Below are 24,620 nucleotides of genomic sequence, written 5' to 3'. Positions count from 1 at the left end.
CACTGGTCAGGCCGCAGCTGGAGTACTGCGTCCAGTTCTGGGCGCCGCACTTCAAGAGGGATGTGGACAACATGGAGAGGGTCCAGAGACGGGCCACTCGTATGATCAGGGGACAGCAGGGCAGGCCGTATGAGGAAAGGCTATGGAACCTGAACCTGTTCAGCCTCCAGAACAGAAGACTGAGGGGGGATCTAGTGGCCTGTTACAAACTAGTCAGGGGAGACCAGCAGGCACTGGGGAAGTCCCTGTTCCCCCGAGCACTGCCAGGAGTGACCAGGAATAATGGTCACAAGCTGGTAGAGGGTAGATTTAGGCTAGATATCAGGAGGTGCTACTTCACAGTCAGGGCGGCTAGGATCTGGAACCAACTTCCAAGAGAAGTGGTGCTGGCTCCTACCCTGGGGGTCTTTAAGAGGAGGTTAGATGAACACCTTGCTAGGGTTGTTTGACCCCAGTAATCTTTCCTGCCATGGCAGGGGGTCAGACTAGATGATCTACTCAGGTCCCTTCCGACCCTGGAAACTATGAAACTATGAAAACGAAGTTAAAAAGGGCAGACAGTAGTAGTCAAATGAAATGGTGAATGTGAAGAAATACACAGCAGCTTGGGTCATCAACGTGGAAGATGAAGTAATTGAGAATGATTGTGGAATACTGTGAGGAGGAGAGAAGAAACAGACAAGAGTCAAAATTAGGAAAGAAGGCCCATGTGGAGAAATGGGTGGATGGTGGATGACAGTAATATGTGATGAAAAGAGTTCAGAAAAGAAGCAAAGCTGAAATGTGCAAGTAGGAAAGGGTTGGAAGCACCAAGAATGGAAGAAGAGGAGCCTAACGTCATCACACACAAATGGTATGATCCAGAATGTCAGAGAAGATGAGGTCTCCATAAAAACGCAGCTGTCAAAGTAGTGCCAGCCAAAGAGGTCTAGGTCTCTCTGGGCATGTCTACATATGCATTTACGCTGGCTTAAATTTACTCTGCAGTGAGCTGCTGCACAATAAGCAGGAATAGGCCAGTGTCTACATGTGCAGGTGTTAAAGCACATTAACGCCGTGTGTGGACTGACTTGGGACTAAAGTCCTACACAGTGTTTCTGCTCAGTAAGGTGCCAACACGTGTGTTACTGCACTGTAGCTAATTGGGCATAAATTTGATACCTGCAGGATGCAGGTATCAAATTTATGCTCAAGCTGGTGTAAGTCACCATATTTACTGTGCAATACAGGAGTGCATGTGTAGATGTAGCCCAGACTGCACAGTAATTTTGGTTACTGTGCAGTAAATACGCACATGTAAACATGCCCCCTGAGAGCTAAGAGTTTGCAGGAATGAAATACTAAGAGAACAGAGATGGCTCCAGTCATTTTAAGGAGGGAATATGGGTTCCAGAGACAGAAAGAGGAGGAGAGATTGGTGAAGTGCATGAGGTTGGGACTAGTGGCACAAGAGGTACAGAGTTGGTGCTGAAGTGAAGGTGGAAGTGGTAAAAAGGCAAGCATGAGGGGGAAAATGTCACCAGAGGAGACAAGCTGATACAGATATGATACTTAGATTTGTGCTAGTAGGAGAATGGGTAGATGAGAATGGAGAGGGGACACTGCATAAAATATATAAAGGACAGAAACACATCTCATTAGCATCACATTTCTCACAGAACAACCATTCCACCTTTGACTTCACTATCCTCATGCCCAAGGGAACACCTTTAAAAGGTGAACTTGTAGACAAAAATTCATAAGATGGCTGGACACTAAGAACCAAGGACTAAACATTGTTACTGGTTTTATAGCACATTGTATTTTATCCAACTCCTAAATTCTTTCCATACAAGAAATATGAGAATGACCCTTCCCCCTTTTGATAGGCCTTGATCTCCTACTAATCAGCTTCTTTTCTTCCATTAATTGTGAGCACCTATACATTAGCAACGAGGCTGCTCCAATATGTCAGAGCAGACTTGATTAATCAACTCTGCTGGAATGTGGTAATTACCATGCTCCAGTAGCCTCCAGTGTCTCATGTATCAGTATCCCTGTGCTTAAAAATGGCAGCAGGGGCACTTTATCTAAAGCTCATTCAGCAAGCTTTAGATAAAGTGCCCCAGCCGCCATTTTTAAGCACAGGGACCATAGGCACATTAAAAAATGGGCCAGCTGGGCCTGGGCTCAGAGGCCACTACCAATTTGGTGCCCCAAATTGGATCCTCAGCAGGGAAGCAAAAGCTGTGGTTTTAAACTCAGCACCATTTTTGTCTCCCTCCTGGGGAGTTAGAAAAATGGTGTCAAGTTTAAAATCACAGCTTTTGCATTTACTACCCTGGGAGCTGGAAGCATGGCCCCTCCACCAAGGAAGCTTGGGGGGCAGGGGGCAGGCTGGGAATGCTGCACCTTCCCTGGCAGGGGATGACCAGGGCCAGGAAGGGCCAGGAGCACTGCAGTGTACCTATGCAGGTGGGTGGGCAGTGGTGCTGGGGGAGGGCTTGGGGGGCTATAGCCCCCACAAAATTCATCTTAGCCTCCCCATAGCCACCCGTCCCAGCACCACCACCACCCACTCAGAGGCACGGTGTGGTGCGGTGCAGAGCAGCACTCCTGGCCCAACCCTGTGCATCTGTGCAGCCACACACGACAGCTGGGCAACAGCTCCCTGCAGGTAAGTCTAATAGGGGCCAGGGCAGGGAGCTAGATGGATCCATGGGGGGGCTGCCTCAGAGTAGTTGAGTGGGGAAGGAAGGACATCCTGTGAGGGGAAAGTATGTGTCTGTCTGTCTGTCTGTGTGTGTTCATTCATGGCAGGGAGAGTGTGTTTGCATCTGTGTGTCAATGTGCAGAGTGAGAGTAGAGTGTACACCTGTCTGTGTGTGCACGTGTGTGTGTACGTTCAACCATAGCAGGAGAGGTGGGGCATGGGTCAGGTAGAAGAGGCAGGCAGTGCCCCCATACCCTCAGCCTGGCAGGGTCCACCCAGCCTCCCCTGCCAGCACCAGGAGGCAGAGGGACCACTCTCCCCACCCCTGCAGCTCAGTTCCTATGGGTGAAGGGGACATCCAATTTTGTGTTTGCTCAGGGGCCCAATACCACCTTAGTCTTCCTCTGGTGGGGATGCTGTTACATGAGATGTTGTGGGTGCTTTAATTAGAGCAGCTCCAAGAGCTCTAAAAGCTGCTCTAATTAAAGTACACCCACTCCTCCTACAGAGCATGTATAAATCCCCTGTGTGTCTGCTACCCCTGGGAATTTCTCTCAGCCCTTCCCACTACTGTCCTTTACTATGCTGTGCTTGGATCTTCTGGTCAGACCTAACAAAGCATGTCTTGCATTTGAAAGTTTGTCTACCTCTGCTACACAGTTGGTCCAATAAAAGATATCACCCTAAGAAATCCTTGCCTCTTGCATGTGTACATACATACAGCACAGACAGCAGCGAAGTTAAAATGCTGGCTTACATTAAGTTCAAGCTACTAAAGGCTGCTAGCACATAGGGAAGGGTTGGTTCAGCTACAATAAGGTATGTACCAGGTGTTCTTGTTGAAAAATATTCCACATTTTCTCTATCCCTCAACATCTTTGCAGTACAGGTGATCTGAGGTGCTGGTGGTTGGATTCAGATATACATTAGATTTAAGCTAGAGATCAGGCTTGAAGCTAAAATCATGGTTAGGGTAATGATTCAAGAACACAGACATTTTTTGAGTTATTCTTTTGGGATTTTTACCTCAAGAGTTAGAAAGCCTAAAAAATTAATCAGCAATTTACTTAAGATTTTGACCACATCTGAACAGGAAAATGTGTCTCTTTCTGGCTTAGGAGATATGCTGGAATAAAAAGCATGCAGGATGCAAAACTAAATCTCCCTGAAAATTAAGGAGATTCCAGTTCAAGATTCCCATTCTGACTCATCACTAATGCCAAAAGCATCAAATAATTTTGATCCGAATATTTGAGATATTTAACTTTTGGAGAGCAAATGCAGCATTCCTGCCATTCAACATTTGTGTTCATGCACATCTGAAATAATTATCAGGGTTCTGCTTCACTACTTAACAGTTCTGTTCCTGTGGGAAAAAAACCCAACAAAACAACCTTCTACAGTTCAGAATTTGAGCCAATAGGCCTTTACAATATGGTCTGGGAAGCAGGTGGTTCTAAACAGGTGTAAGTAGGGAAACAAAAAATTGTTGCGTCTCATGGCTGTAATGCTAGGCATGTGTTTTCCGACTACCTCTTGCCAAATGGCATTCTTGAGAAATAGTTGCCAGAATGTGCACATTAAAGTGACATCAGAATAAAAACACTAATTTACAACTTGTGCTACATATTTTTCAGGAGCCTCAGCTGTCAAAGGATAACACTGCATAAGAATTTATTTTTCTCTTATGTGCTTAACTCTGTGTTTACAATCGCCCATCTTATTGTGGTAGTGCCTAATCCAGGCCTTGTAAAAAGGGATCCCGTAAGTATTGCATGAAACCTTTCCTTCACAAAGCATAGCTTCAAAATTCCACTTTGGAAACATTTTAAAATGATAGTTTTGCAGAACAGGCCAAAATTATGGAGCCAAGTTCTGTGAGCATTATTCAAGCAAATCTTTCTTTGACCTCTCTGGGAATTTTGCACAATAAAAATCCCAGAGTTTGGCAAGAGGAGTATGAGGCCTTATATAAAAATAATTTTATTGGCATCATGTGGTAGCTGGAATGCTGAGAGAGAATTTGTACAATCTGTTGAACTGAAGTACCTGACATGAATTCTGTGATAATATGAATAACCTTATGCATCCCATAGTAGTATGCGAGTCTGTAAGCAAAGGACAGAAAAATGCAAAATATAAAGATTTTAAAAACATCTGAAATACATATTCCATGTATTAGAGTGGCCATGGATAAGTTATCATTTGGAATTAAATGGCCAATAATTTCTTTTTCTGTAGCTGAAAAATAGTGTCCAGGAAAATGCTGCACATTGAATAGTTGTGCTTTCCTGTCTATGCCTTAATCTTTGAAAAGTATTCTGCTTTTCAGACATGAGTTCAGATCCTAGATTGCATATTGAGACAGTTCAGAAAGAGCAACGATGGTGCTAAACCATTATTTTGTCTCCCTTGTCCTGGATTACAATCCCATTCCCAACATAAAATGGAATTAGTTTAAAGGTACTCTAACTTTAAATTTCCTAACAATAGCCCCTGAAAGATAATGGTTAAGCATATGCCTCCCTTTCACTGTAAGTGTGAAAGTAAGGCAAAAAGTGGCTCTGCAAAAGCAAGGCCCAATCTTTTGCAATTCCAAGCACTGTGCAATGCTGAACCAGGGTTCAGGAGCTGGTAAGTCATCTCCATCACAAATTATCATTGTTTAATTCCAAAACAGACTGTTAATCAAATTCTTCCCACTAGAAGGTATTAGTTCAGTTCATTTTCTGCACCACTTTTTCCCAAAGATGTCTAAGAGTTCCTGCATTTTTCTGCAAATTCTGTTAATCCACCTATTGATAAACATTCATGAAATCCACTTTGAATACAGTTTGACTCCGATCCCATTCATATTCATAATTCCACTGAGTTTGAGGTTGTTTCACTTGTGTGAACAGATATGAAATGTGTCAGGCCCACAATCTCTAGTTATGTCATAACTTCTATCAGTTTGTCTTCTACTAGGATCTTTAAATTATGGCCTAATCAGTTACCTGGCTCTACATTTCAAAACACAATTAAATGCTATCATATAATATTACCTGTCACAAATGCATCTTTGAAACATGCTATTGGCTAATCAAGATAATTAAAGTAGGAATAGACTACAAAAAATGCTATCAGTTCCAGGGGCCACCTGGAGATTAAAAAAATAGAATGGGAAAATTCACACATTTCATTCAGTCTTGCTGCATATTATCATGTTTCCATCTTATGCAAAAACTACGATAAAATACTTGATATTTGAATTGAAGAATTTGCACATAATGAACAAAGCATTAACACATGGGCCTGCTGAAATTTAAATAGGAATAATTACCTTGAGGTTAAGAATGACATTTCTTGACAGAAGAGGTAAATTATCTTGAATGAAGTGCTTTTTAATAAATAATGAGGCCACAGCGTGAATTAAGAAATGTTCATTAAGAAATGTTTATAAAGTAGACATGAGAGACCCATAGATTACTTCTCTGGGGCAGATCCTTTTTTGGAGGCCTTGTTGGTGCTGATGGCAATGCTCCTGTTGACATCAATTGGCCAGGATGTTTTGGTGTAAGCTGGCATAGGTCCCATGAATGGAAACACATCATCAATGAAAGCTGAGCATCTTTATCTTAGTTATCATGGTGATGAAAGCTATTGGGATGCCATACATAGATACTGTTGGTATCACTGGTATTCCATATAAATGTTAAAGTCTGGCTATGTAAAGACCTTGCAGTATCAGGACCTTAATATCTTAATACAGTGTTTTTTAACAATGAATCAAACTTAAAAAAAAATTGTATAAAAGAATTTACCTGGCCAGTAGGGCCGTGCAAAACAGCATCATTCCTCTTCGACTTCCATTTTGACATTTCAACGGAACAGTGTTTCGTTTCGAGTTTTGTTTTGTTTTGAAAGCACTGTTTTATTTCATTTCATTGAAACTGTTTCACTGTTTTGATCCTGTTTCAACATTTCACCCATAGGCTATTCCGCACCCAGCCCCAGGAAGATCGGCTGGGGCCAGCAGCAGCACCGATCTTCCTGGCACGGGCTGCACCCACCGCTGGTCCCAGCTGGCAGCACCAGCCTCCTGTCATCTGGCAGGCAGATTGGGGGCTCGCCCGAACCCCTGGGAGGTCTGCAGGGGCTGTGCCAGACTGTCCCTAGGGGTGTGGGCTGAAGCCAGGTAAGCCTGGCTTTGAAACTCAAAATGTTTCAGAACTTTTGAAATGTTTCATAGTTTCATAGATTTAGGGTCGGAAGGGACCTAGTAGATCTTCTAGCCTGACCCCCCGCCAAGGCGGGAGAACAACAAAACCCCAAAACAAGAAACGGGACTCAAATGAGTCCAGCCAGGTAGGCATCCAGCCTCTTCTTAAAGACCCCCAGGGTAGGGGCCAGCACCACTTCCCTTGGAAGTTGGTTCCAGCTCCTAGCCGCCCTAACTGTGAAGTAGTTTTTGCGGATGTCCAATCTATACCTCCTCTCCATCAACTTGTGCCCCTGTTTCATTTCAAACTGTTTCAAAGGCTTTTGTTTCATTTTGATTTCACCATTTTGAGCTCAAAACGCATTGAAACAAAGCACTGGGCAAAATTTTGCACAGCCCTCTGGCCAGTATGTTTCTAAGGTTTTCATTGTTCCTATTGAATACATTTATATTGGTAGACTGAGGTTCAGCAAAGTATATAAGCATACTTTAATGGCTTTGATGGATAATGATCTCATTCAGTGAGATCAGCAGCAGATTCTTCTGCTGCTTGATCCAGCACTGAAATGCTATTTAGTAGCTAAGACAAAAAACTGGGAGCCAGAAAACCTAAGTTGTCTTCCTAGTTCTGTTACTAATTCATTGGTAGTAAGGGTGGACAAGTTCAGATCCCTTACTAAGTTGTCTTCCTAGTTCTGTTACTAATTCATTGGTAGTAAGGGTGGACAAGTAGCTTGATCCCTTACTATCTCCATGTCCGTGTATTTATAAAAGAAGATAACAGTACTTTGATGTTTGTAAAGCCCTTTGAAATATGTAGATAAAGAAACCCTGCATAAGTTCTAGGAAATTCTACTTATTCTATTTTTCTGATGTCATTGGCAACAGCTGCGTGGCTCCCAAAAGAAAGTGAGCTGTCTCCTGTAAGTTCTCATCAAAACATTAAAATCTTTTGAAGATTGATGGATTTATGTTTAAATTATATCAAATAGATTTCTTTACAAATTTTACATTAATGTAGTCTAGAAAAGCAAATGAAGGTTTCATATCTTCCTCTGTCTACTTCTGTTATACCTTGCATTTTTAAGTCCGTTTTAAGTAGATTGCATCTGACTTTTTGTAGTTTCCTGCATTTATCCTTTTGTGGATCTTCCCAGCTTGACATATGCATGGGTTTGTGCACCTCATGCATCAGAAATATCCAGAAATATTAAAGTGTGTAGGAGAATATCAGATGACCCAGCTATCCTTTATTAAGGCCACAGATGTGAAGTTGATGGCATTTTTATGCAATATAGAAAAATATTTTTTAAATAAATGCAATTCCACCTCATTCCTCATGTATTTTTACTGCCTAAAATATCAGAGTAGGTTTAAAACTTTTGATGTCATGGAAAACCTACTTATACCCTTGATAAATTTATGAAGAGGTCAACAAACCAATGGAAGATGCCATCATCAAGAAAGAAAAGAGAATTCTTTCATATATAATGGATGCTGAGAGGAAGAGAAAAGACCCAGAGATAAGCACCTGGCTGGGGTCTTATGACCCCTCCCACCCCCAGTGCTCATTCCTGCCCATGGCAGGGGTCAGACTGGATTACCTCTCTAGGTCCCTTCCCACTCATTGATTCTATGATTCTATGAAATAAATAAGTTCCTAACACAACAGTTGCCTTTTGATCCTTCAAGGCCTTTTTAAATGAAGATATTAAATTCCAATTCATCACTTACGTCTGGAGATAATCTATTACACCCTGCCTGGCGATGTTTTAGCCCTGATTTAAACCTACATCAGGATCACTCCATCAGTCTAAAATGGTAAGTGAAAACTCCTTCTTAAATATTTTTATTACTTTGGTCATTTCTTCCTGTCCTTTTTTACTTTTGTGTTATTTAATTCTATTTTATTCTTGACTTTATTTGGATCTTATCTTAATTTATGGAAGAGAAGAAAGTTGTAGACCCAGATTTCCAAGTATGTGGAGAAAAAGAAGAACAACATACTGATGGACAATCAGATGCACTGAAGTTGATGTGTGTGCGTGAGAGAGAAAGACACTGAAAAATGCAATCTCAGTTCATTTCTGTTTAACATTGTGACTAAAGTAATAGTTGTATTAATTTTACTATTTCTAACACTGATTTTAGAGATAAAGTGTGTATTATTTCATCAATTGTAATAGCAACAACCCTCCAAAGTATACTTATTGTGAATAATAAATTGTACTTTTTCTATTAAAAAATCTGAAAAAATATAGATAGGCCTATTGCTTTCGATCATTTGATTCTTATTTCATGAACCTGGTAATTATGATGGTGAATATTGATGGAGGTATGTGGATAAAATACAACTAGAGTCTAGAGGGATATCACTACTAATGAGAAACTGAATAACTTGTCAGATACCACAGGGCACTCATTATACCCATTCAGCGTGAATAGAAATGGCTGAGGGGTATAAAAATAAATGGCTTGTATACAGGCATGTTAATGTTTGTATGCGGGGAATGAATTTGACCACAAGTCACTAGTGCTGAGTAATTTTAAGCTCTTTCAGAAACATTTTGAGAGCTTTTGCAGATGACCCTCGCCATTTGCAGGGGAGAAATCTGCGAGTAGGGCACTGCATTTATGAACACAGCACCCCTGGTGGCTGGGGGGTGGCGGGAGCCCAGCAGCAGCAAGTGCAGAGCTCCCGAGGAACTCCGGTAAATGTTTAAAGTGTATTTAAATGCGGGTTCAACATTCGCAAATATTTGAAACAGCAAATGCTGAACCCGCAAATACCGAGGGTTTCCTGTACTATATTGTATAGCATATGATTGTACCAAGAGAGAACACACTGTATTTACTCAATTCTAACACAAGGTGTTTTTCCTCCAATTAATATGGGGGAGAAAACCGTCATCCTAGAATTGCATAGAAGAATGGTAGGAGGGGACAGGAGCAGATAGCTGCTGCAGCTTGGGCTCCAGTCCCTACCAGGATTGGGGCCATAGCCACAGCTGTTGCCTACCTCCTCTCACCTGCCCCCTGCTGCCTCTGCACTCTGTCACCCCCCCACACACACAGCCTCTGCTTCCCTGCCTGCTTCTCTCCCTCCCCCTCCCACCTTTCCCCTTACTCCATGCCAGCCAGCCACACTACAGCATGGGGCACTGAACACGGCCCCAGCCAAACCCACAGCAGCAGTGTGTAGCCCACATGGCTGCTCTGGGGGCTTGGCTGGAGCCGTTCTCAATGTGCCAGCCTAGAGCAGGGATGAAACCTGCTAGTACGGAGCAAGGGGAAAGTGGGGAATACAGGTTGAGGTAGGAAGAGGAGGGGGAAAACAGACTAGGGGAAGGGAAAAGGGAGGAAGCAGAGACTCCAGGGGAAGGGAGGAAAGCAGAGGCAGAGAGGGAAAGGGAACAAGCACAAGCAGGGGGCAAATTCCTTGACAGCAGTTGGGATGAATTAAAGATGATCCTCAAATAATTAGATTCTAAACATGGAAAATTATCATTAATTTATACATTTTCCATATATAGAATCTAATTATTGGTGGGGGTCATCTTAAATTCAGGATCACCTTCAATTCAAATAAATATGGTAGTGATAGGTTCCTCTTTCCTGAGACTCATATATGACCCCTTCACCTTTCGTAGACTACTTTTTCCCTGGTTACTCAATACTCTTGGCATGTTGTGAAGAAAAAATTTTGAGCTTTGTTCCAATGTGACAGAGACCAAGGCAATGGACAGTGCAGAGGCATAGCACTTGAGTGGGAACTCGTGAAAGCACTGGGCCATGATACTACAGGGGACTTCAAGGATAGCAGCCAGCTATCTCTATCTCTATCAGTATGCACATCAGTACCAGTCACTTTATCTTTGCCCATTTTACAAGGACAGTAGTTTGGAACAGACCAGACTGAGCTAAATTATGCACACACAACCTCAGTGAGAAGAAATGTATCCATGTCCAAGCACCAAGTGGAAAGTATTGATCTTCCAGGAAAAACCTCATACCTTTTTCCTTCTTCCATTATTAGTGCCCTCAATGGAAAGGGAAGAGAGAGCATCAAAGCTCTCAGCAGTTCTGTGATATAAATAATATACCAAAAATGTGATGAATAGGCTGACATAAATAATCTCACCATTTACTCATTAAAAAAGGAACCATCATAGATCAGCTCAGATGATATTTTTCTTATTTATCTGTATAAATTTGGAGAGAGAGAGAAAAAGAGAAGAGCAATATATCACAGGAAAGTGGGGAGAGAAATAGTTACATGATTTATGGGACTATGGTGCAGTTGGCTGTTCCTTATAGTTTCAGGGGAAGAAGAGCCAAGAAAATAAAAGAGGGAGGCAACACCACAGAAGCAAAAGTAGTTGTAGCTCTTTTCAGAAGGTAAATGCTATCTTTTTTGTTATCACTGCAAAAGAAACTTTGCACCTTTTTTCATTCTTCCTTCTGTAACCTGACAGAACCTTGAGGAATTAAAAACAAGCAAAAATGTAATTGTTTCAGATAGTTCACCTTGTCCATTGAAGAGAAATGGCAACATTTTTGTTAATCTGGTCTGTGTTTGCCTCAGTAGATTCAAAACTGCTCTCCACAGTGTCCATTGCATGCAGCAAAGATGGGGATATAGTGATGGAAGTTATAATCTATAGATGCTACTTAAGAGGAGACAGAGGGATTTGGGAATTGGGAGATGGTCCCTCAGGTAGCAGCTAGTTAGGAGTTAGTCAGAGCCAGACAAAAACTATAGAGCTTGTACGCTGCTCCAAAATAAAACCTGTTGTATAAGTCTCTGTTGTATAGTTGTATAGTTCTCGTTCATGGATGCCTGTAGTTACTGAACTTGGTGATCCCTATGTGGTGTCAGAAGTGGTGAATGAAAAAGAACCTGAAAGAATTTGAGTTTTAAACTGAAAAATAGGTTGGATGATGAGAGTAAATGAAGCTACATGGAAGGATAAGGGCATCTATAAGTGATCTGACTGCACAATTGTAGTCTAAAAACAATTAGTCAAGGAAGATTTGCAACCTCCACTTGCCCTTCTTGGGCAATGTAACAGAAAACTGTAGGATATTCAGACAAAGGCTTGAGTGATACCTAGCAGCCACAGGGACAGAAAAGAAAAATGACAAAGTCAAATCCTCACACTTCTTGCATGTTGTGGGAGAAGAAGCACTTGCTGTTTATCGCAGCAAAAGAAAACTCTTTTGCACCTCTTTTAATTTTTCCTTCTGTAGGCTGACAGAACTTTGCGAAATTAAAATCTTTACCTTTGAAGAAGGCCTAAATATGTAGTTAAGTAAATTACTGTCCAAGTTCAAGTAGTTGGCAACCATCAATCCTCTGGATCATGGTGTACATGTAAGAAGTCTAGTCACCAAGTCATTCCATGCGTACATCTAGACAAGAGGATGGAGGAGTGGAAGCTGCCCAAGACCTACCATCGCCACTTTAGACCACTGAGACAGAATCCAAAGGCCAAACCAAGTACAGGTGTTCAGTGCCTCAATGGCTGTAACTTCTGCCCGAGAGCAACAAAGAACCTTCTGACTGCATAACACCTTGGTGAGGGCACGTTTCTGTCAGGTTGATATCCCTTAGCCTTTCTCCAACCAAGAAGCACCCACAAGGCAGTGGGGACTAGAGTTTTCAGGCACCCTATACTCACCTTACTGTGGAGGTTGCAAAATTGTGGTATTTTATAGGAGCTATCCCACCACAAGTAGCCCCACAACATTGCCACTACCACTAGGCCCTCCAGTCTGAGGGGGCACTTTTACACAGGCTCCAGGGGTGGATGAGGCAGTGCTTTAATTAGAGCAGCTCTGAAAGCTGCAGTATCTCATGTATCAGGATCCCTGTGCTTAAAAACAGCAGTGGGGGATGCTTGAACCTCCACGCTCATGTACAGGCACCTATGTAGTTTATAGCCATACACAGGACCACCAAATTTGAGTACTACATAACAAAAAAGAATAAGACTCTTAACAGGCACAGCTTTTTACGTGCAAAGAAACAACAGGAGAAAGTATAGTTCAGTGCTGCAGACCTAAAGAGACTAAGAACCATGGTTTGGGGAATTTGATAGAATTTCTGATTAGAGACAGGATTATCTGTGGCATTGCAGACACTGCCTTTCAAGAAAGGATCTGATACTTCATAGGTCTAAGAAGAAAGCAGAACTTCCTGAAAGACTCTCAGAGACTTATTAAAAGAGCTATAGAAAAAGGGGAATAGGAAAGTGAGTGGTACAAACTCACTCACTCCAGAGTGATGTGATAGTAAGCTTTCTTCTGTAGATGGGTGGTAACTGATTTTCATGTTTTCTTATTTTTGTAGTTTGTGTTAAGAGGGAAGTTATAGTTTATGGATGCTCCCTAACAGGAGACTGGAGAATTTTGGAATTGAGAGATGGTCCATCAGGGAGCAGCTAGCTAGGAGTTAGATAGTCCTAGCCAGACAGGAACTGCAGAACATGCATACTGCTCCAAAATAAAACCTGTTGTATAGTTTTTCTCATTCTTCTATGCCTATATTTATTGAAACCAATGATCACTACAAAGGATATATTAGGAAGTGTATTTCCTGGACTCTAGGGATTGTTTTATGTACTAAATTAGATTCTATACATGGAAATAAAATCAGAGCACTTCATTCTTATGAAACTAAGCTGGCTCTTTATTAAAGCAACTATTCACAGACCTGCTTTATCTGCACTTTTGTAATGCAAACATGATTTCTTGGTGCCTCTCCAAACTCTTCCATCCTGGAACTACTGTTCCTTCTTCCTAGTACAGACCAGATGCTGTCTTTGATATTTTCATTCAGAGGTGCTTTGCATCTCTGTATTTGACACAGCATCAGACTCACAGACTTATTACTATGAACTGACAATAAATGAGTAGGATTCCCTTCCAGGTGTAGCAACACTCATTTCTTAAATGCATGGAGGGAGGATGTGCTGCAGAATAACATATGGCAGTACCTTCATCTGAAAGGGGCCAAGTGTGCCATTTTCACAAGATTCCCAACTGCTACAAACCAAAGGAAGAAATAGTTCTCTGTGGTATTCCAGTGAGGTTCCAAGTGCAACAGGGCAGAAGACTTGGCTGTCTTTTCTTATCTTTCTCATTTTAAAGCCTAAGCAGAAAAGCTGGGCCCTGATTTTGCAAATGCCCTAGAATAATCACTCTGAAAATATAAAAATGAGATTTTCAAATCCCATTAGTTGTCTTGTCTTGCTCCTAGGCTGGTATCCAAAGACAACCATTTGAGCAGAGTCTGATGAATTCAGGACTCCTACACTTTTCCCAGTGCCAACCCCCAAATGACAGCTAGCCTGATTTAATTAGCCTCTACAAGTCATAGAAGAACAGCATGGATTTCAGTGGTGCCTTTTTTTCATGACATAGCAAATTTTATGAAATTAATAGTGCTGAGTTGCGTCGACTTGCTTAATAGGAGCTAGAGCTGTCATTAACCTCATAAGTTTGTTTTTCTGCACAAATTGATTCTCATTCCTAATTAGGAAACCAAAGAAGAAAAATATGCTTCAAATAAGCTACAAGACAAACCATCCCAGCTTTGGAGTTTTTGATTTAGGATATCACAATATCTTTCTCATAGGATGCTGGTTACTAGCCACTGTGGCCCACGTTATGATGAAGCAACCTCAAAGCTCCGCAGGTTCTGTTTACAAAAGCAGAACTGCTAGGCAGAGGGCAGGGAGAAGGTGGTGTCCTGGTCCATGTTATTGTCTGCATTGGCCCGCAAGGCAGAGTTGACACACTGGTGACAGCTGTCAGCTGTGTCCCTCTCAGTGGGACACATTGCATTTCACTGGTATAAGAAACAGTCTCAAAGAGATTGTGCTTCCCTTAGAGCAAGAGATTGCCCCTGTCTCTCAACATTTCCTGATGCTGGGCAGAAAAATACCTTTATGCTTCATTATAGAAGACATGCACTCATTGGGATGCTATTCATGGTGCTAATTTCTCTCCATTACTACTTCGGCCTACTAATTAAACCACAGTGTACTTTTTAAAAGACTCCTGCAATTTCCCTTTTGCTTCTACTTCTTTAGTAAAACCCATTGTTACGAAATTATTTACCAAGGAGCAACTACATGATTAAGTAGAAAACATAAAAATGTTTATGAAGGACAAATACATTTCTCTTATTTTCCACTTCTCAACAGACACACTCTCTCAGTAGTATGTCAGATCACTGAAAGTAGCCATTGTCAAACTCCTGTTGTTTTCTTGAACTACTATGACTTGTCTCCAGTCAAAATGTCCAGGCTGAGAATCTGTGTTCTGACTAAGAAATTCACAGATTAATTCCTCCCTGTTTGTGAGGTTGTATATCACACTGGTGTGATGTACAAGTCACATGCTGTCAGATTATCCAGAGAGGTTATGGAATCTCCATCCTTGGAGGTTTTTAAGGCCAGGTTAGACAAAGCCTTGGATGAGATGATCTAGTTGGGAATGGTTCTGCTTTGAGTGGGGTGTTGGACAAGATGACCTCTTGAAGTCCCTTCCAACCCTAATTTTCTATGATTCTGTGACTAAAAGGTGACAATATTGAATCAGGACCATAATCTTCTGTAGGAAAACAAAGCCTGCAACAGGGGTGCCCATGATAATTTCAAGTAAGGAAGTTACTTATCATATGTGGAAATCTTCTTGTTTAGATATAATTCTTGGAAAATTACAAGAATCAAAACATTTTTATGGCATTAATTTAATCGTGCAATGGGATCTGATCCCCAATCCCAAAAATCATGCCTCCTGGGATGCCATATGTGGATAGCAGAACCTGTAATTTGGGGATCCCAAGTTCCCCCTGGCACCAGCCAATTGAAAAAATGGATGCCTGCAACCTGGTTGAACCCTTGTAGTCACAGAATCATAGAAAATTAGGGCTGGAAAGGACCTCAGGAGCTCATGTAGTCAAGCCCTGCTCAAAGCAGGACCATCCCCAACTAGATCATTCCAGCCAAAGTTTTGTCTAGCTGGTCTTGAAAACCTCTAAGGATGGAGATTCCACAACCTCTCTGGGTCACCTATTCCAGTGTTTTACTACCCTCCTACTGAGAAAATTATTTCTAATATCTAACCGAAACTTCCCTTGCCACAATTTTGAGACAGTTGTTCCTTGTTCTTTCACCTGCCAGCACTGACAACAGTCTACCTCCATCCCCCTTTGAACCACCCTTCAGGTAGTTAGAGTCCACTATTAAATCCCTCCTCAGTCTACTCTTATCTAGACAAAATAAGCCTAATTCCTTCAGCCTGTCCTCAAAAGTCATGTGCCCCAGCCCCCACCCCCCACCACCATTTTTGTTGCCCTCCACTGGACTCTCTCCAATTTGTCCACACCCTTTCTGTAGTGGGGGCCCCAAAACTGAACACAGTACTGCAGATGTAGCCTCACTAGTGCTAAATAAAGCAGAAGAATCACTTCCCTGGACCTACTGGCAATACACCTACCAATGCAGCCCAGTATGCCATTAGCCTTCTTGGCAACAAGGGGAGGCTGCTGTCTCATATTCAGGTTATTGCCCACTGTAACCCCCAGGTCCTTTTCTGAAGAGCTGCTGCCCAGCCAGTCAGTTCCCAATCCCCAGTACTGGTACATGGGATTGTTCCATCCTAAGTGCAGGTCTTTACACATGTCCTTGTTGAACCTCATGAGAATGTTTTGTCCCAATCCTCCAATTTGTCTAGGTCACACTGAATCCTAGCTCTACATATGTACTACTTCCTCCAGCTTGGTGTCATCTGCAAACTTCCTGAGGGTGCACTCTATCCCATCTTTCAGGTCACTGATGAAGACATTGAACAAAAATGACCCCAGGACTGACCCCTGGGGCACTCCACTTGATACTGGCTGCCAACTCAACATCGAGTCATTGGTTAGAATGTTGTTGGAGACTGTATCAAAAGCTTTGCTAAAATCAAGGTATACCACATCCACAGAGGCAGTCACCTTGTCACAGAAGGTAATTACGGTGGTCAAGCATGACTTGCCCCTGGTGAATCAATGCTGACTGTTCCTAAACACCTTTTTCTCCTCCAAGTGCTTAGAAATGGCTTCCTTGAGGATTTGCTCTATGATATTTCCAGGGACTGAGGTGAGGCTAACCGGGACCAACAATCAGCTGATTATTTATCTCTGGGACTGCACTAAGGTGGTTCAAGACCCCCATGTGGTCCCAGGGGTGAAACCAACAATCAGCTGATCATTGGTTCCAACTCTGGAATCACACTAGAGCCAATTCTAGACTTCTGTGCAGCCTGGGATTGGGACAATCAGCTCTTGGTCCCAGCCCCAGTCTGCAGTGGAAACTTAAGCCAGCTCTGCCAAATATTCAGTTAAGGTGAAATGGGAACGAGCCACAAAAATGTTGCATGTCCTTCATGGAATATTTTTGTGGCTGGTTTCCCATTTTGTTGCACCATTAATTCCTTGAACATGCAGTAGGGCACAATTTATGGCACAACTATCACATTGTAATTGTAAGAATGGTTAGTAGCCTAGGAGAAATAAAATGGAAACTTTTTCTTTGTTCATTTTGCAAGATTAGAGTCTGTTTGTTAATACAGTGTGATATTGTGTAGGGAGCTGAACTGCATTGGCTGATGGAATGTTTTTTAGTTCCATCAACCAGTGCAGATCTTCAGGGGTCATATTGCTAATGTAATAGCTTAAAACTCCATGATTCCCACCCCAAGGCTTCAGGAAGTGCTTTATATACTGTGATATGTGTAGAGGTGATTTTACTGAATGCTTTGTCTGGTTGGTGTAACTTGATCCATTGAGAAGACAGCATTGCAGTCCTTCAAACTATTTTTGTTTCATATCCCCATAAGTAAGATTAAAATATCTGACGTTACACTTTTGACCTAAGGCTGATAGACTTAAAACCCATTCTTCATTCAGAGTATACTTGGACTTGAAGCAAACCACAAAGGAAATACTTTCTATCCATCTAAAAAAAGTTTCTCTTTTCCACTTCCATCCTTCAGCAAAACCTCGCTGCCAATTCAAAAGAGGCAATGTCAGTGGTGCTCAACTTTTTTGTCTAGCAAGCAAGACAGATAGTGCTCAGTCCCTTTCTGGGCTGCATCTGGCCAGTACACCCAATCCAGCACCCAGGGCCGGCACCTCAATCCAGTGAGGGGTGGTGGGGGGGATGTGGCCAGGCCTGATCCAGCTATGCAGGGGAAGGAGGCTTGGCTTGGCCCCAGCCCAGCCCTGCATGGTGAGGGGCATGACCCAGCCCTGATCCAGCTCTTAAGGAGGAAAGGGGGCATGGTACAGCCCTGCAGGGGTAAGGGAGCATGACCTGGCCCCAAACCAGCTATGCAAAGGAAGGAGGCATGGACCAGCCCCAAACTGACTAGGCAGAGAGAAAGGGGTGTGGCCCAGGCTCAAGGGCAGCAGGGAAGGGAACGTGACCTGGCCCCAACCTGGTCACACAAAGTGAAGAGGGTGTGGCTTGGTTCTGACCTGGCCACAATGGAGAAAGGTCGTGGCCCAGCTCTGACTCACCACACAGGGCTTAGGTTTTTGACAACAGGGAGATGTGGCACTATTAACTGCCACTGCTCCCCTGCCACCAAATTTTCCAACTTTTTTTCAAATTTTCCAGCCCGTGGGCCAGTTTCCAAGGCTCTGCAGGGTGCATGAATTACATAATTGACAATACTTCAAAACTGCATTTACTCCTAATCACTCTTACGACAGAGACAAAGCAATCTAGTGAAATCTCCTTTAAAGAACCAAGAAAATCGTGGAGCATCCTAAAACCAGGCTGAAGAATCAAAATTTTACAACAGGCATAATGAAAAGAAGGAAATGTTGATTACTCAGTAATGTTAATTCAGTGTTTTTAGATTGAAGAATTGAACTTTAGATGTTTTAAAGATAGTCATTTATTGCAGTCACCCATGAAGAATTGAAGCAGATCTGGCAGGCATTTGGAGTGGATTTGGGCTGAGGTCTGCAAGTCAGGTGAACAGGTTCTTGTGTGCTCTGTCTATAGAAGATTTTGAGATTTTCTTTGAAAATAAATTGATTCACTTGAATATCTGTGTTGTTGAAAGCCCTGACTCTGGTTCCTTGCAAGAAAATTCAATCTATGAGGAACAGGCTCATGCAAAATGTGATTAAATAAATACTTCTACTGTCTTTATGAACAGGAGCACAGTACTCTGTGGGCAAATATTGTGTGGTTAGGATAATAAGTGGGCTGTGTAGATTTAGTTTTCAAATCATCTTGCTGTTTTTACAAAACATAGGTAACTTTTCACATGAACTCTCCCAAGTTCACTGATGCCATAATGCTAGTACCTTCTTGTTTAAAGTTAGGTTAGTGGTTTTCTTCAATTTGGAGATTAAAAGATTATCAATCATGTCCTAGTGTTGCTCCCACTTGTCTGGGGTTGGAATATTATGAATAAGTCTTTTGACCTTAAGGTTGATCCTACCCTCAATGCATGTTGCACTGATAGAGGAGCCCTGTTTCTCCAGGAAGGAAAGGATTCCACTAGCTGTGGGTAAGGTTTACATGTCTTGTTCCTTCCTTTGAAGGAGCCAGCATTGCCCAGTTGATGCTCTCTGTGGCAAGTCTGTGCCACACAGGTGGCCTTGACACCCCCTGGTGGCTATGTGGCCCCTGTCTGGCTCAGTCCTTAAGGTAAACCTCACTTAATCACTCATCTGCCATGCCTTGTTCTTATTTAAGGGTTAAATAAAGAAGGCTGCCCATGGTCCGTAGAGTGAGTCAGCATCAGTACAAGTTGCCACCAGTCCCTCTTGGACTCCCACTTGTCTCAACTCAACTCTCAGGCCCAATAGGTCTTCTCAGCCTGCCCATGCCTCTTGAGGGCACCTGTAACCTTTAAGGGCTATTTGTGTGGCTCTGTTCTTCCCCTACACCATGCTCCAAGCCTCACGGGTGTTATCATTCAATGATGTCATCTGATGATCTTTCTATTTAGCCCCTTTCTGACCTGCTCACTACTTTCAGTGCTTCTCCCTGGTCCCTCAGACTCCTGGCCACCTGCACAACCCACCTCTGGGCTCCAGGACCCTCAGGTCACACACACAGCCAGTTCATGGGCTCTTAGGTCTAATATTCAGACCCCTCTTGGGACCCTCAGAACCCCTGGTCCCACATGCACACTTTGTCTGGGTGCCTGGACTCTGGTCCCACACTCAGCCACCTCTCTCTGGGCTCAGGAGCCCTCTTATCCAACTTCTACCCCTTCTCTGGGCTCTCAGACTCTGATCCAGCTCACAGTCCTTCTTGGGCTTGTGAGCCCTTTAGTCTACCTGTCAGCCCTCTCTAAGCTTCTGAACCCACTGGTCTGAGTCTTAGCACTTCACTGTGCCCCACTCTCTGTTGAACCTGACTCTCAGCCCCTGCTGGGCTACTGGTTCTCAGGGTAGGCCTAGAGGCAGCCCCAGTAGGACTCCAAGCTAAGCCACCAGTGCACTAAATAAAAGTATCTCAGTGTCTGGAAAACAACACCCCAACACTCTCTGAGTTGTGTAACAAAAATAAAAGCCCCTTGTCTGTAAAACTCAGTCATCTGCAGTCCAGATAAGCTTCCCCTGCTCCCAGGATTGCAGAGTGGCTTACCCCATTTACTGCACTTTCAGGAACCTTGCTGCCAAGAGTTCCTCACTGCTTGGCCAGCTGAGACCTTGGATTTATATAGCTCCAGCCCAGCCTTCTGCTGGTCAGGTGATTCTCCAATCAGCCCCCTCTGCCACCTGCAAGCTTCCTCTCTGGTTACTTGCATACTTAAAGGGACAGGTGCATACTTAAATGTCCTGCTGCACACTCACTGCCAAGTACTATAGAGTTCATGCAATTTCTATGAAACAGAGTTTCAGTGAGCTCTCCACATGTTTTAAAATGCTATCAAAGTCCTAAAATAGTTCCAAGTTGAGAAGAATTTAGTGGTGGATCTGTATGTGAAATGAATATGAAAGTACAGCTAATGCCTGGAGTACTCTGCAAAAAGCACCATTTGGAAGTTTGGGAACCCTTCTCCCTGCAGTAGATCACTGGGAAAGCTCTTCAGATAGTGGAGAGGACCATTCTTAGAAACAGAAAAATAAAGCAGAGCTTCACAATCTTGCTGCAGCCATGGCTGGAGATTTTGACTGGGATGTGCTATCATTCCTGCTTGGATATAAAAACAGAGGGTCTTACCCTTCTATTCAGGGTCACACTAATCACCATATTTGGTATCAGGAAGGAATTTCATCCGATCATAAGATTGGTACAGACTGTGGGGGGGTTTGCCTTCCTCTGCAGTAAGGGCATGGCCCTCTTCCCTAGATCTCTCAAATGCATTTTTAACAGCTTTGCAGTAGCAGGGCATTGACAGCCCTTGTCCCTCTGCTTTACCTATGGCAGAGTGGGATGCTTTTGGTGTCTTTGGGCAATGTGCCTTGTCGTTGTGCAGCAGGGTTGATTGTGTAATTTTAGAAACAGGTTAGACAAGGACTTGTATGGGATTGTTAAGGTAGGGCTAATACTACTTAAAGTAGGGGGCTGGACTAGATGACCTCCTGAGATCCCTTCTAGCCCATTTTCTATGATTCTATGATTTAAAGCAGCATTGCTCAAGCTTTTGGTCCTAGAGGCCAGTCCATGGGCCAGATTAAGTTCCATGGGTGATTAGCCCCCTGCTCTGTCTGGTGCTGTGCACCCAGATAGGGCCTGCATGGCATTGGCTGCCATCTGAGCAGGAGGACTGGGCTTTGCACTGCCTATATCCAGCCCTCTACATACAGAGAGGTCTCTCCACACTTGGCTGCACACTTGGCCCTCCACACTTGGCTGAAATCAAATTTTCAGATCCATTGGGAGCTCTGTGGGCCAGATGACACAGCATCAGGGGCTGGATCTGGCTCAGAGGCAAGGAGTTGTGATTTAAAGTCACTGTCTAATCCTCCAAACAGTCAGGCAGATAATGCAGAGCAGCAGGCTGACCAACCATCCCAGGCAAATGTGAACACTCCCAGCTTCTATAGTCTGGTCCTGGCCCATTGGTCAGAAGTCCAGCCACCTTACTCCTGCCCAGAACTAGCAGTGCCTGCCTGGCCACCTGCCTGGCACACCATACCACTCCACATCCCTGCTGGACTCCACTCTGGGAATTTTTACCAGCTGGCTGGGGCCAAACGACGGAAGCTGAGAATGTTTAGGTTTGCCTGGGACAAATGGTCACCCTATAGAGTAGTACTCTGCAACATATAGGTAATACAGAACATTCCACTCTGTTCAGTTTCTTCCTTCAAGCATACACAAACTACAGTAGTTCTACTCCATTAAGGCCTTCTGGCTATATGAACAGACATCCATATTTGACTCCAACTGTACTGTGACCCTTCTTTCTCACAATGGGCTCAATTAATGATCATGTAGCATCCTGAATTTAGAGTTTCTTCTGGAGCTGTTAGCCTTGAATGCTTAATGTGATTGCAGAGTCATTTGCAATGGAAATGTTTCTGCAAATCTAACCCTAGACCTCAGTTCATCATTGGCATGCAGCAGTTTTAACAGTAATGTAAATCTGTTGAACTCCCTGGAGCTCTGACACCATAAAACTGAGGTAATGGAGGATGTAGATACACAACACATTCACACTCTTGTAATCTGCCTTTGTACCTGTGGATTGGACAAATGGTATACAGCCCTATGTCAGTCCACTATGGGATAAAGTGCCCCCCCTGAAAAATCAAGATTAACTATATACCCATGTAAGTTACATCAGTGTCCTGATCATGTGTGTGCAGCTCTAGTCAATTTCATCCTGGGGAAGCTATTTAGTCTACTAACAGTTCCTCCATCACCTAATCCCAAGGCACTGTAATAGTGCCTACTTCTGGCAGATCTATCAAGAGACATGACCATCTGTTCACTCTAAATGTCTGTGTAATTTCCATTGGTGCACAAGTTACCTTGGTGGTAATGTGTTTTGTGCCCACATCCTTAGTACTGAATCAGATTCTTTATGCTGGAATTTTTTATCTGAAGTTTAATAAAATAAGTACTGATGGAACTATAATATGAATCCTGAACTCATATATAGCAAAAACAAAAAAAAAAGAATATCCTTTCTTTCTTAGGTTTTCAGGAGGGGATAATATCTGCTTTCATGTCAAGATCAATTTGCAAAGGGATGAATGGCATAAAATAAAGTAGTAGTTCTTCTAATTTCTCCCTGAAGATTTTATATTCTTGTTTACTGCTTCATAGGTTTCAGAGTAAGGGATAAAGTTGGGAATTACTTTTCATCTCAACTGTACCAAAATCTCTTTTTGAGCAGCAGTAATTCCATAGGAAGGAATTAATAATGACCAGCAATATGCGACCTGTAAGAAGGAAAGCAGTGATAATAAAAGGACATTAACAGCATATTTAGATGGCATTGCAGTGAAGAGCATTCATCTTCAGTGTCACAGAACAATCTAATCCAACTTGAAAACAAATCATGCTGCTACCCTTTATTGGAAAGAGATGAACTTTCAAAAAAAATTATTATGGATGCCTTCTCAATAGAAAGACAACACCAAATTAACAGCCACTAGCAAGGGGGGAAAAGAAAATGCTTATGGGGATAAAAACAAGTGTATTAATTATTTGGACCAGATTTCACCTCATTACCACCCACAGGACTTAATCTAAATATTGCTTTTGGTTTTTCTCCTTTAAGGTTGCATCTGCTTGTTCATGTATTTGTTGCTATCAACAGCCTTAGTATTACAAGGTGAGAAACAATCTTTTTCAGGTAGATAAATCCTTAACTATTTTATATCAAAACAATATGAATGAATTCTACTGATGGGATAGCAGTACGAACCCTATAGTTTTGCAATAATATATTCCTTTCATGTAGCCTTCTTTTTAATAAGCAAACAGCCACTTTCCTTTTAAATGTAATTCTGAATAGTGTACTTCTTTGTAAAATGCATTGAAGTATCTTGTGGAACAGATAATACCTTGTAAAATACCACAAAGACTGTACCTCTGCTGTCACATGTGAGGACTTTCCCCACTGGACTTTCTCACCCCTTCCATTCCAGCTGTTCCTCTCCATAGCTCAGAGTCCCTTGCCTACTCTAGCACTGAAATTGCCATGGAGAATTATCTTATCTTCTTTGGGAACACACAACAGGACTTGGTTGAGTTCAGAGTACAATGCTACTTTTGTTTTTTCATCTGCATCAAGGGTCACGGTATACACACTGATAACTGTTGTGTGTTGTCTGTTCTTCAGTTGAACATGAAGGGTCATGAGGTGCTTGTTCATGCCAACCAGACATTCTGGCATCTGAATAACAATCTTGGGCTTGATAGCAAAACCAATGCCATGGGCATCTGTCCTTTTTAGATTTTTTTTCTTTCCAAAAACAAAAGTGTAGTTAAGACCATGCTCTGTGAGCTTCCCGTATCCTACACATTTGTACAGATAGTCAAAAAGCCCAAGGCTGAATCAGTTCCCAATCTGTGCAGGTTAATTTAAGATGCATAGATTGAACTGATAAGCAAGTGAATAGACATTAACTTTTGATTCCAGAAATGCAGCCATGTGCCTACAGTGGCCCAAGCCAGAAGCTGGAGGTGCTAGAACACGCCTCCCTGCTCAGCAGGAGCAGAAAGCTTGGGCCAAAGCTAGCCCACC

At 42.7% G+C, this 24,620-nt stretch overlaps 1 protein-coding gene across 1 annotated transcript in view; it reads left to right on the top strand.

Moving 5' to 3' along the window:
* The window catches only part of CALCR (calcitonin receptor), a 189,367-nt gene that overhangs the window by 75,180 nt on the left and 89,567 nt on the right, over window positions 1–24,620 (top strand). The window contains exon 6 of the mRNA XM_019508430.1: window positions 4,330–4,456. Coding sequence (XP_019363975.1) covers window positions 4,330–4,456 — 127 coding nt within the window. The remainder of the gene's footprint in view (window positions 1–4,329; window positions 4,457–24,620) is intronic.

The sequence above is a fragment of the Gavialis gangeticus genome, unplaced genomic scaffold (assembly GCF_001723915.1).
Source record: "Gavialis gangeticus isolate Ggan-Ray unplaced genomic scaffold, GavGan_comp1, whole genome shotgun sequence".
Classification (NCBI taxonomy): Eukaryota; Metazoa; Chordata; order Crocodylia; family Gavialidae; genus Gavialis; species Gavialis gangeticus.
Note: the sequence above shows the minus strand (reverse complement) of the source record. Positions and strands in the feature narration are given on the sequence as shown.